The following is a 13831-nucleotide window of genomic DNA, read 5'->3' as shown; positions in this document are numbered from 1 at the left end:
AAAATAATTACTTTTTTATGTTGTTGAATTCACCAGTGTAGATATATGGGCAGAATTGGCATCTTTTTTGGTTGCAGAGCTGGGTTCCTGGAGGCTTCTGATGTGGTTGTGTGTCATGGTGAGCAGAAAGAATGCGTTTCCGGTTAGGGGGTTGTCTGTAAGCAAGAATAGGGTTTTCTCCTGAAGACTCTCTTTTCCATGGGTCCATATGATGAAGATGTCATCGATGTAGCGTAAGTCAAATAGGAGTGTTAGGGGGCGAGAGCTGAGGAAAAGTTGTTCAAGGTCAGCCATAAAGATGTTGGCTTATTGTGGTGCCATGAGAGTGCCCATGGCTGTGCCGCCGAGTTGGAGATAGAAATTGTCTCCGAATTGGAAGTAGGAAAGAGAACACAAAGAAGCCTGTTGGTGAGCATTTCAGCCTGCCGAACCACAGTCTGACAGACCTGCAGGTAGCTGTCTTGTCACAAACCAGCTCCACAAGCCAGATCCAAGAGAAGCCCTAGAATCTTAATACTTAATAACCACTGAAGACCTCTCTGAATACTTAATAACCACTGGAGTGCTAAGAGCTCTCTGAGTGGTATCCTTCCTTTCTTAGGAATCTATCTATTGACATAGATTTTAATCTGCTTAGGTACCCATTCTCTAGATACTTAATGCTGCTCTGTCTCCCACCCCTCCCTTTTTTTGATGTTCTGTCTCCCACCCCCCCGCTTCATTTTCTCTCCCCCCTCCCTTTCCTTCCCCTCTCCTGTTTATTTCGAGTTTTCATATCCCCAACTCATAACTCAGGTCATCTGAAGAAGTGGATTGTGCCCACGAAGGCTCATGATACCATCTACATGTTTCGTTAGGTTATAAAGTTCTACCACACCATTTATTGTTTTTTTTCTGTAACAGACTAATTCAGCTACCCCGTGCAGCTCTCTGGGGGAGGGAACTCCAGTCATTAGGAAAAATGAGGTGTTAGTAATGGGGAATTAGATCATTAGAAACATAGACAGCAGTTTGTGATGACTGGGAAAACCGTATGATGGGTAACCTGCCTGGTGCGAAGGTTGCAGGTCTCTCGAGACTTCTAGATAGTCTTATGTGTAGTGCTGGGGAGGAACCGGTGGCCATGGTATATGTAGTTACCAATGACATTGGGAAGGGAAAGAGAGAGGCCGTAAAGGCCAAATTTAGGCTGCTAGCAAAGAGATTGAAATCCAGGATCTCTGTGGTAGTGTTCTCTAAAATACTTCCAGTTCCACACGCGGCTCTGCCATGTAGACAGGCAGAACTTCAGAGTTTCAATGAGTGGATGAGACGATGGCATAAGAAGAAGGGGTTTAGATTCATTAGGAACTGGGGAAACTTTGGGGATAGGAGGAGCCTATACAGAAATAATGGGATCCACCTAAACCAAAGTGGAAGCAGACTGCTGGTACTTAATATTAAAAAGGTTATGAAAACTGTTTTTAAACTAAGGGCTGGGGGAAACTCAACGGATGCGGAGGAGCACGTGGATAATACAGAAACATCTCTTAGGGGAGGGTGTATTAATAGGGTTGTTCTATGTTCTAGGCAGGAGGATGGAAGATGATAAAATATGGGGGAGATCAGATGAGAAACAAAACAAATTAAAGAAAAAGAGTCTAACAAATCAGGAAATGGCAGACAGATAAATAGCCACAAACATTTCAAGTGCTGATACACAAATGCCAGAAGTCTAAATCATGAGATGGGTGAACTAGAGTGCCTAGTTTTAAAGGATGATATTGATAGAATAAGCATCACGGAAACTTGGTGGAATGAGGACAATCAATGGGACACAGTCATGCCAGTGTACAAAATATATCAGAAGGACAGAGGAGGTCGTACAGGGGGAATGGTGCTATACGTGAAAGAAAATGTAGAATCAAATGAAGTGGAAAATCTTAAATGAGCCAAAATGTTCCATAGAATCTCTATGGATACTAATTCCATGCTCCAATAATAAGGATTTAAGAGAAGGGATCTATTATCAACCACCTAATCAGGACAGTGATAGTGACTATGAAATGCTAAAGTAGATTAGAGAAGCCATCAAACTAAACAACTCGATAATAGTGGGGGAGTTCAATTTTCCCCATATTGAATGGGTACATGTCACCTCAGGAAGGGATGCAGATATAAAATTTCATGATACCTTAAAAGACTGCTTCTTGGAGCAGCTGGTTCTGGAGCCCACAAGGGGAGGGGCTGTTCTTGACTCAGTCCTAAGTGGAGCGCAGGATCTAGTCCTAGACGTAAACATAACTGGACCGCTTGGAAATAGTGTCCAATATGTAATAAAATTTCATATCCCTGTGGTGGAAAAAACATCTCAGCAGCCCAACACGGTGGCATTTCATTTCAGAAAGGGGAACTACTCAAAAATGAGGAGGTTAGTAAAACAGAAATTAAAAGGTACAGCGACAAAAGTAAAATCCCTGCAAGCTGCATGGGAACTTTTCAAAGACACCATAATAAAGGCCCAACTTAAATGTATACCCCAAATTAAAAAACACAGGAAAAGAACCAAGAAAATGCCAGTGTGGCTTAACAACCAGGTAAAGGAAGCAGTGAGAGATAAAAACACGTCTTTTAAAAAGTGGCAGTCAAATCCCAGTGAGGGAAATAGAAAGGACCATAAGGGTACATCTAAACTACATGGCTCCGTCGACGGAGCCATGTAGATTTGATTTTTTGGAAAAGGGAAATGAAGCGGCGATTTAAATAATCACGGCTTCATTTGAATTTACATGGCTGATCAGCTGTTTTTCGGCTCAGAGTGCTAGTCTGGATGCTCCCCAGCCTTTTATCGACATCCCCGGTAAACCTCATCCTACGAAGCATAACCGGGATATCGATAAAAGGGTTTCAGGTCAGCGCGGAGCGTCCAGACTAGCGCGCTGAGCCGATAAACAGCTGATTAGCTGTTTGTCGGCTCAGTGCGGCAGCCATGTAAATTTAAATGAAGCCGCGATTATTTAAATTCAGGAATTTAAGCACGGAGGATGGTCAGGAAGTACAAGGTTACTTCAAAAGCCCATTGTTCACCTAGGGTGCGTCTAGAACACACTCGAAAGAGGAATGTAAAGGAAGGAAATAAAAAATGCAAACAAAGCGCAGATTTAGAAATCTCGTGCTTCATTTGCATAATCGCATCCGATCGCTTTTATGAAAAAGGATTTTTCGAAAAATAAAGCAGTCTAGACGTGGTTCCACCAAAAGGATTTGTTGCAAGAGCAAAGAACTTTTCATCTGTATCTGGAAAATATCAGAGTAGCTCATCACTTAAGTGTCTCAAATTCTCCTGTATCGACAATCGCAAATCGTCGTTAATATTAATGTCATTTGTGCTTTCTTTGAGAAAGGTTGCGAGGGTTGGAAACACATACATTTTTATATCAATTTTCGAAATCCATAATTGGAGTTTCATTCTGAAGGATTTTATTTTCTCCAATAATCCGATAATTGTAGAATTTGGTCCTTGAAGTGCCACATTTAAATCATTTAGTAGGCCAAAAATGTCTTCTAGGTATGCTATTTTATACAAACTCTTGTTTTCAGTAAACAAATATTCAAACTCAGTTTTGTTCTGTGACATAAAAAATGTTTTAAATTCATTTCATAACTCGAACACCCGATTTAGAACTTTGCCTTTCGACAGCCACCTTATTTCCATGTGAAACAATAATACTTCATGCAAAGAATCTAGTTCCGAACAAAGGTTTTTAAATATGCGATTTCTAAGTGCGCTGGACTTAATAAAATGTACAGCTTTAATAACGTCAGTAAGTACCTGGTTGAAAAAATAGGTAAAGTTTTAGTTGCTAGTATTTGCTGATGGATGAAACAGTGAGTTCCAATTACATTTGGAGAAACATTTTTAACCAGGGTTTGGAATCCAGCCTTGCAACCAAGCATAGCAGGAGCCCTATCTGTGCAAATGCCACACAAGATTTTCCATTCTATGGAATGTTCTTCAAAGAAACTATTCAGGATATTGAACACATCTTGTGCTGTGGTCGTAGTTTCCAACGGTTTTCAGAACAAAAATTCTACTTTCACATATTCATTTTTAATATACTGAACATACACCATCAGCTGTGCAAGATTACACACATCAGTTGTCTCATCGAGCTGCATACTGAATAATCCTCCAGGAGAATTTTTAATTTCTTCGATGACTTGAAATTTGCTGTCATTAGACATATCGGTAATTCTACGCTTAATTGAATTATTGGAAATTGACAAAGGTTGCAGCTTTTTTAAAGCATCTGCACCTATTAAAAGGCAGACAAGCTCTCTGGGACAGGGAACTCTTAGATCCTTGGCTATGGTATGTGCTTTCTTAGCTTTCACAATTTTCAGTGCTATAACAATGCTGTGAGGCTCCTAGAGCAGCTAAGTTTTGTTGATGATAAGACCCACCAACATTAAGTCGGCATTTCTTGACACCTCCTGCTTTTTGTTTAAAACAATCCACATCCCTGCTCTTAAATTGAGGGTGCTTAGTATTTAAATGACGTTGCAATTTATTTGGTTTCAGTGATTCATTGGAAAGAACATCCATGCATATGATGGCCTTTCCACTCCTGCTTTATTTATCCAAATAAATCCATACTTGATGTACTCGTCAACATACTTTCTTTTTGCTGAAAAGGTATTCCATTCGATTGATTGGTTTAACTGCCTGTAGGTTGTGAAACCAATTAAGTTGAGTACCTCTGCAGGTGAATGGCTCCTTAAGACTAAGCCAGCTACAGAGGCTACCTTTTCAATGTGTGAATGGCTCCTTAGGAGCCACCTGGGGAGATACTTGGTGACCCTTCTAAAATGTAGTGGCAACGCATATTTGTGTCCTGACCCACAGGTTGGAAAACCCTGGGCTAGAGGCTCTGTCTTAGCCCCCACCCTGACAGATAATTTCCCCCTTGCTCTCACACAGGTTATGGACCATAAAACAGGGAGCAGCCACAAAGGAAATGTTGCATTCGCTGAGGTCTAAATGAGTCAAGAGACTCCTGAAGCTTGCCTTTAAACATCCAAAGCACATTCCACCACCAGTCTGTAGCGGCTCAGCCTGTTATTGAACTCCTCCTTGCTGGGGTCCAGGCTGCCTGTGAGCCCCAGGAGCAAAGGGTAGGTTGGGTTACCCAGGATCAACTCAACTATCCACATTCCCAAGAGTCATGGCATCCGCACGGGCAACCAGTGCACAAAAAGGCATGCGAGGACTGTCTCCTATTCCCCTAAGCCATAGCAAGTTATCCGCAAAAATCTATGGGTGGAAATTTCCATGGCCAAGGGAGTGGAGCCATTGGCGGGGAAGAGCAATCCATGGCACTTGGAGAAAAGGAAACGAGATGCGAGAGACTGAAACGGGACCTGACCGGGATCTCGTCCCCTCACCTGTGTCTTTTTGATTCTGCATTACAATATCCTGGCGTAAACCAGGCCTTAGTGACACACAGGTCATGGGGCCCAATATGTGGAGTCAGTGGGTGAAAATGGAACGACCTGAGTTGTGTGGGTGGTTGGACTTATTGGGCACAAGCTCCATGAATCTCTCAAAAAAGTATTCAGTCGTTTCTGTTAACTGTGTCTCATCACACGCAGCACCAAGAAAGGGAATTTTCTTTCCCAATCCATATGTGGCCTAGAAGGGCTGTCACACCAGCAGGTTCCTCCCAGGGATGGCCTGCACCCAGTGGTGGACACCACCTGTGAGCCTGTGGCACCATGTTCCACCTCCATGCTTTCCAGCAGAGAAATGTCAGGTAACATCTCCTGCAGCCATACCCAATCTGCTAATTCACAGCCAGAGCCCTGAGGTTCAGGAGCAGGAGGGGAACATTTCTGGGCACTAACACACTGGTGGCTTCTCAGATCTTTGCGACCTGCGAGCTGGTCATTGTCCTGTACTTCTACGGGCACCTTACATTCTGACAGAGCCCCTGGGCCACTGCAGTGCGGCCACTTTGGGACTGGAGGCTTCAGCCGAGCTAGGCAGGGGTGCACTGAAATGAGGGACATTTTGAGTCTGGAGGAAACTCATCCCCTAATGCAAGGGCCCCGGGATGTTCAATGGCTCTGCAGAGAGGAAAGGACTCCGACTGTCTGTTCACTCACACCAATGTTGCACTGGGTCTGTGGAGCAGGGGAGACAGCATGAGACTGTACCTGTGAGTGCTGAGAGGGACGTGTCTTCCCTGGAAACCCCCTCAGGCAGCCGTGTCCTGCACCTCTCTCAGCCCAGCATCTGCAGCAGCGTCCCGCGCCGAGAGCCCACACAGGGCTGTGCATTGTTTATAACCCAGCTCTGGGCCGTCCCAGGGGGGTTTGCTCTGCCTTGGGGGAGAAGCAGCATCGGAGTGTAAACAGGCTGGAGAGGAGCCTTTAAAGCCCTTCCCATGGAAGATGAGGCCCTTTGGGCTCTGGGCTGAGCCAGGAAGGAATTGGCTGCTTTGTGTGTTTGTGTCTATTTAACAATTAAAGTTGATTGTGAAGCAAAAGAGGGATAATGCCGATGTCACCCACACAGCTCCTGGGTGTGGGGCCCTGTCCCATGGAGTGGCCCTTAGACCTCTCGCAGAGAGACCGAGTGAGTTTGTTCTAGGGCCTAGGGATCACAGATCAGTCATTCTCCTCAGCAAGTGTCATCGCACCATTCAGCACCTTGCATCAAAGGTTTTTCCAAAGACCTGGTACACTTCGCTCTGTATCTGCACCGCTCTTCCTTATTCGCCTTGCAGAGGGTGGGCGAGTGTCTGTGCCTCTCTGCCCCATTTCCCTCAGAGGGGCCAGATGTTCATCTGCCTTTCCCATCCCCATTTTCCTCACAGGGACCAAGCACATCTCTGCGACTCTTGGGCGTATTCCCCACACAGATGCTGAGTATGCTCCCAACAGGGGCAGGGCCTCAAGCAGAAGGGGTAGAGAAAAGACCTAGAACAGGAAAATCACTATCGACACAAACCAATTATACAGGTAGGTAAACTGAGGCTCAAGAGACATGATTGCTCAAGGTCACGGTAGAGGGCTCACCCTTATTTAAGCACCCCTTCTGGCCCAGGGTGTGTGTCCGCAAGCTCCTATTCCTTCTTCTATGTTGCCTAGGACCAGGCATCTTCCTGCCCTCCCCCCGCCCTTTAGTAGCTACTGAGGAGTTGGGGGGGGGGGGGGGGGCCCAGACCCACGCACCCTATAAAGAGGGACTCTGTAAATAAAAGTTGTCTGCTGAGGGCCAGTCGTGGAAGAGATCTTCTGGAAAAGCTCATTTCAACAGAGAAGGTCTACACAGCAAAAGCACAATGAAAAAGTGATCTGCTTTGTTGAAAGATAGCGTCCACGTGGATTGGACGCTGTCTCACATTTAAGGCCACTCAGAACCAGTTCAAGCAGGACATTAGGTCAGCAGTTGCTTCCGGGGGCTGTTGCCTCAGGCTAGCTGAGTTGCTCTTAAAGGGACCCCCCTGGACAGCTCTTTCTCACCTTCTGCTACTTGCTTGCCTACTCTGCAAGGGACAGCAAAGCTTTTGCAGTGTGCGCTCTGGTTGCCCTGTTTCAGGACACCACAGCTTTTGGCCTTCTTCCCATGGAGCCGGAGCTGTCTCTGGGCATGCAAGGGCCCCACACTGCCGTGCTGTGGTTTTAGCAGCAGTTTATGCCAGCCGCCTTCATGGCCCTGCACGAGCTCAATCCCGAGCTCATCTTTGAGACCCTCTCCCTGTGTGCGGGAGCAAGGCCCTTGCAACCACATCCCACAATAGAGAGATGCTTTGGAGGCTGGACACCACTTGCGAGGAGTGGGACAGGCTGGTCGTGGGCCGGGGGGATGACCAGCAGTGGGTCCACAACTTCTGGATGAGGAAGGCCACCTCCACAGAGCTGTGTGCCTTGCAGTAAAAGAGCAAAGGGAAAGTACTTGGATTCCATGAATTATTCCTCTGCCTTCTCCCTTCCCCAGCGAGGAGTGAGAGGAATTCACATCATGCATGTACGTGCCCCTCGCTTCCTGATAGTCATGGGAACGGGAAGAAAAGTAAATCATGTCCCCATGCACACAGCTTCCCACTCCTCCCTGCCCTTCCACCCTCCTGAAACTCTGCCCTTGGTGCTCTGGGCAATCACACTGGGTGGGATTTGCCCGGGACAGGATGATAGAGTGCTGGGTTCTCAGGCTGGGGATCCAAGAGCACTTTCTCTGTGGCCTCTCCACGGTGGGTCCATGACTGGCTGGCCAGAGCATTCAGGAAAACAGCTGGGGTGTGGCCCCTGCCTGCAGATGTTGGTCTGAAGCAAGCGTGTCATGTCGCAATGCAAGAGGGAAGCCAGATGAGTGATTCAGAGGCCTCAGCTGTACCTCCATGCCAGGAGGCACCCATCACACAGATGTTCCAAAGAGAAGTGGGGGAGGAGAGGAGCAATCAAGAATGCAGGGGGTGAAGGGTGGGGGAAAGGCATAGAAGGGATGGAGGTCTCCAGGGAAGATTGAAGTAGAGGCAGGGCTTTGGGAGGAGACGAGGGGGAGGGGCCAGGGCCTTGGGTCTCAGTAACAATGACAAAGACAATTAGAAAGGAGGCAAATCTATGAGGTAGAAGGTCTGGAAGGGGGAGCCGTGTTAGTGTGTGACTTTAAAAACAACAAGTAGCCCTGTGGCCCATTAGACATGAGCTGGAGATGGAGGTGGGAGGGTGCAGGGAAGGAATCCAGAATTTAGAACTGAGGGTATGTCTACACTACAAAGTTAATTCGAACTAATGGACGTTAGTTCGAATTAACTTTAATAGGCGCTACACTAGCGCTCCGCTAGTTCGAACTTAATTCGAACTAGCGGAGCGCTTAGTTTGAACTAGGTAAACCTCATTCCACGAGGACTAAGCCTAGTTCGAACTTACTAGTTCTAATTAAGGGGTGTGTTGCCCCTTAATTCGAACTAGTAGGAGGCTAGCCCTCCCCAGCTTTCCCTGGTGGCCACTCTGGCCAACACCAGGGAAACTCTACTGCCCTCCTCCCGGCCCCAGACCCCTTAAAGGGGCACGGGCTGGCTACGGTGCCTGTGCCAGGTGCAAGCCTGCCAGCACCCAGCCAGCAGACCCTGCACCTGGCATGGCTCGAGCCAGCCACCCGCTGCTACCCAGCACTCCCCCTCTTCCCGGGACCAGGCTGGCGGCTCCTGGGAGCTTGCCCAGGACCGCAAGAGGCAGGCACCCACCTGGGCTAGTGCAGACATCGTGGACCTCGTCCACGACCTCCGCACTAGGCACAGGAAAGTGGCCGTCTAGGGCAGGAGAGCTGCCAGCCTGGCCTCCCAGGAGCAGTTTTGCATGAAAATCAAGGTGGTCCACTGAGACCCCCGACCCTGAGCCCTGAGCTTACAATGGCCGTCCTGGGTCAGACCAAAGGTCCATCTAGCCCAGCAGCCTGTCTGCCGACAGCGGCCAACCCTAGGGACCCTGGAGGGGATGGACCAAAGACAGTGACCAAGCCATTTGTCTCGTGCCATCCCTCTCTAGTCTTCCACAAACTTCGGGCAGGGACACCACTCCTACCCCCTGGCTAATACCACTCCATGGACGCAACCTCCATGAATTGATCTGACTTCTCTTTAAACTCTGTTCTAGTTGTAGCCTTCACAGCCTCCTGCAGCAAGGAGTTCCACAGGTTGACTATTTGCTTTGTGAAGAAGAACTTTCTGTTATTAGTTTGAAGCCTGCTACCCATTCCTTTCCTTTGGTGTCCTCTAGTCCTTCGATTATGGGAACTAATGAAGAACTTTTCTGTATGCACCCTCTCCACCCTATTTGTGCTTTTATAGACCTCTATCATATCCCCCCTCCATCTCCTCTTTTCTAAGCTGAAAAGTCCCAGTCTCTTTAGCCGCTCTTCATATGGGACCTGTTCCAAACCCCTCATCATTGTATTTGCCCTCCCCTCTCCCACCCTCTCTCTTCCCCTCTCCCATCTCCTTTTCCCAGTCTCCCCCAGTTTTGTTCAATAAAGAGAGATTCTATTTTTGAACACAATTGTCCTTTATTTTGTACATCAGGAAGGGGGGCTAGGGAGGGGTAAGTGGAAGGAGGTGAGGGAGGAATGGGGTAAGAGCCCCCGATGGGGAGGACTGGGCTGTCTCTGCGGGCTTCTGGGGGTGGAAGCTCTCCTGCAGCCCCCCAATTGCCCCCTCTCCCCAGATGGCAGCCTGCGGCAAGTGCAGCCAGGCTGATGGCCGAGTGCTGTGATGTGCCCAGTGTGGGCACTCAGGGCACTCCAAGCCAGGACTGCTTTGCAAGCGGGGCACCCCTGAGAACTGTCTGTCTGGGGTGGGGTTCAGGTCCCTTTAAGCACAGCCCATAGCTAGCCTGAGACAGCATCTCCACGCTCTAAGTCCTCATCTGATGCCCTGCCGGCACTGCTAACGGCCATCCTTAACCCCAGTTCAGGGTCCACTCTGTGTGAACATGCTAGTTCGAATTAGCAAAATGCTAATTCGAACTAGTTTTTTAGTCTGGATGCGTTAGTTCGAATTAGCTTAGTTCGAATTAATTAATTCGAACTAAGTTAGTTCGAATTAGAGCTGTAGTGTAGACATACCCTGAAAGAGAAGAGGGAGAGAGGGAAAAAAATACCTGGCAATTGTAGGGCCGGTGCTAATGAGGCAGAGTGGGCTGGAAGCGTCCCCTCCCTAGCATTAGATGTGTTAAGTGTATGGAAGGCTGATTTCTAATGGGTCATCCAGTTAATGTCTTTGTTCAAGCCTCACGAAACAGTATCAGGTTTGCATCTGACGGTCAACTCTGTACTGTCTGTAATTGGCTGGGGAAAGTTGTTGGTAGAAGAACGGCTGCTTTGGAATCCATGACCGAGCGCCCAGGCAGGATACAATGCTCCCCTGCGGGTTTCTGTGAGTTACGATTTCTGGTGCCTGACTTGTGTCTGTTTATCCATTGTTGTGCAGACTGTCCATTTGGCCAATATGCATGACAGAGGGGCATTGCTGGCCCTTGATGGCACATGCCGCATTAGAGGATGTGCTGGTGAATGGGCTTTTGATGCTGTGGTTAGTGTCACTTGTACAGTTGTGAATAACTGATGGTGTCACGTGTACAGATGTTAATAAGTTACACACAAAGGGTATGTCTAGACTTCACCCCTCTGTCTCCATACTGAAAACCTCGTTTTACGAGTCATAAGAGATCAGCCAACAAAGGCTTTCTGTGTCGACTGATCCCTGTCTTGACAGCCATTTTTTGCCGACAAAGTGCTGACTCCGCAAAATGCGGTGGCCATTTTTCTTCAAATGAAGAGCAGGATATTTAAATCCCCACTTCATTTGCCTGGCCAATCAGTGATTCAGGCAGGGACAAGAACAATGTCTCCTGAAAGCTTTACACAGGATTTGGACTGGGAGCCAGAGCCAAAGGAGACAACTTCAGTCCCTTTATGAGGAAACAGCCGGAGCAGCCTGGCCCGGATCTGTTGGGTCCTCACCCCATAGATGATGGGGTTCAGCATGGGGGGCAACAGGAGGTACAAATTGCCAATGAAAACGTGGAAATAAAGAGGCAAATTATTGGCAAACCGAGTTGTCAGGGAGGAGAAGAGGCCTGGGATGTAAAAGGTTAAGATGGCGCAGAGGTGGGAGCTGCAGGTCCCAAAAGTCTTCAGCCGGGCATCCTTACTGGGGAGTCTGAAGATGGCCCTGAGGATCTGGGTGTAGGACACAGTGATAAAAAGCACATCGAGACCAATCCTAGAGATTAGCGCAAAGAGGCCATAGTAACTACTGATGCTGATGTCGGCACAGGCCAGCTTCACCACAGGCATGTGCTCACAGTGCGTGTGGGGTATGATGTTGGTTCTGCAGTACGGCCACTGTCTGGCCAGGATGGGGTAGGGCAGTGCGAGCACGGCACCGCGCAGCACCACGGCCAGGGCAATCTTGGCTACAACACAGTTCGTCAGGATGGTGGAATGTCGCAGGGGATGGCAAATGGCCACGTAGCGATCCAAAGCCATGGCCACATAAATCCCAGACTCAATCGCTGAGAAGCAGTGAACAAAGTACATCTGGGTGAGGCAGGTACTGAAATTGATCTCCCTGGAATTGAACCAGAAGATGCTCAGCATGGTGGGCAGGGTGGATGTGGACAGGACCAGGTCTGTGATGGCCAGCATGCAGAGGAAATAGTACATGGGCTCATGGAGGCTCGGCTCCCTCTTCACGATGTACAGGATGGTGAAATTCCCCAAGATGGTTATGACGTACATGGTGCAGAAGGGGATGGAGATCCAGACATGGACACCCTGCAGCCCAGGAATGCCCAGCAGGATGAAGGTGGAGGGGTTGGAGAACTCGGTTGTGTTGGAGTTTGACATGGCGCGGGGAAGAACTTGTCCAACTCTGAGGCAGAAGAGTGGCTTGTGCATGTACCATACGTTCCTCTCACTTTCCGTATGTGTCCAGGGTTTATAATGATGGTTGCAGCACAAATGCCTAGAGGGACAGAAAATGATAATATGAGACACGACATGCCCTGCTTGAGACTGGTGTCAAGGGCAAAGAAGATTACTTTCTCTTCACACACTGAAAAATAATTTCTTTTTCAGTTAAATGAATTATGAACAATGAATCCTCCGCATGCTGGCCCTGTGCCTGGGTCAGTAATTTCCATACATCATGTTGTGAGAGAGCTTAATAGACATCACCAGGGAATATTCCCCAGGGAAAGGCCTGGCCTTCACTGAAAGCAACACCAGGGGGTCACATGCTCTTCGCAGCCATGGCCAAAGCTCAGATGATGATTGGACACGTACGGATGAATGGAGAATAACCTGCTTTGGCCAGGGAGTTGGGTTCGATCTCCCAGGCGCTATAGATGATATAGCTGAGATAAAATTATATTAGATAATGCTGTAGTGTCCTATCGCACAGAGGATACCTCTTTTGGAGAGAAAATACAACAAATGGTCTGGTAGCACTTTATAGACTAACGAAACATGTCGATTGGATCATGAGTTTTCGTGGACACAGCCCACTTCTTCAGATGACCACAGTTATGAGTTGGGGATATGAAAACTCAAAATAAATAGGAGAGGGGAAGGGGAGCAGGGAGAGAAAGAACAAGGCAGGGAGGTGGGAGACAGAACATTAAATATCTGGAGAATGGGTAGTTAAACCTAAGCAGATAAAAATCTAAATCAATAGCTAGATTCCTAAGACAGGAAGGATACCACTCGGAGAGCTCTTAGCACCTGCAGTGGTTATTACATAGGTAGAGTCTCCACCAGCCTATATCATGATTGAGTCCATTAGCATGTGAATTGAATTTGTGGATGAACTGGGATTCCAGGGCTTCTCTGGAGATCTGGCTTATGGAGCTGGTTTGTGACAAGTCAGCTACTTGCAGGTCGGTCAGACTGTGGTTAGGCTGAAATGCTCACCAACAGGCTTCTCTATGTTCCCTTTATGTATATCCGATTTGTGTCCATTGATTCTTTCCCGCAGAGACTGTCCAGTTTGTCCAACATATATAGCAGAGGGGCACTTCTGGCATTCGATGGCATAGATCAAAGTACTGGATGTGCTGTCAAATGAGCCTTTGATGTGGTGGCTTATGTTGTTGAATTCACCAGTGTAGATATATGGGCAGAGTTGGCATCTTTTTTGGTTGCAGAGCTGGGTTCCTGGAGGCTTGTGATGTGGTTGTGCGGCATGGTGAGCAGGAGGAATGTGTTTCTGGTTAGGAGGTTGTCTGTAAGCAAGAATAGGGTTTTCTCCTAAGGCCTCTGAGAGTGAGGGATCATTTTCCAAGATAG

General features: G+C 47.8%; 1 protein-coding gene across 1 annotated transcript; it reads right to left on the bottom strand.

Annotated features, from left to right (window-relative positions):
- Nucleotides 1–11365: 11365 nt before the first annotated feature.
- On the bottom strand, nt 11366–12391 carry LOC102443623 (olfactory receptor 52E4-like). Its single transcript, XM_075904404.1, has one exon. The coding sequence runs from the start codon at nt 12389–12391 to the stop codon at nt 11366–11368; it is 1026 nt and encodes a 341-aa protein (XP_075760519.1).
- Nucleotides 12392–13831: the final 1440 nt, after the last annotated feature.

The sequence above is a fragment of the Pelodiscus sinensis genome, chromosome 1 (assembly GCF_049634645.1).
Source record: "Pelodiscus sinensis isolate JC-2024 chromosome 1, ASM4963464v1, whole genome shotgun sequence".
Classification (NCBI taxonomy): Eukaryota; Metazoa; Chordata; order Testudines; family Trionychidae; genus Pelodiscus; species Pelodiscus sinensis.
The sequence above is the reverse complement of the archived record's forward strand: the minus strand, read 5'-3'. Positions and strand labels throughout refer to the sequence as shown.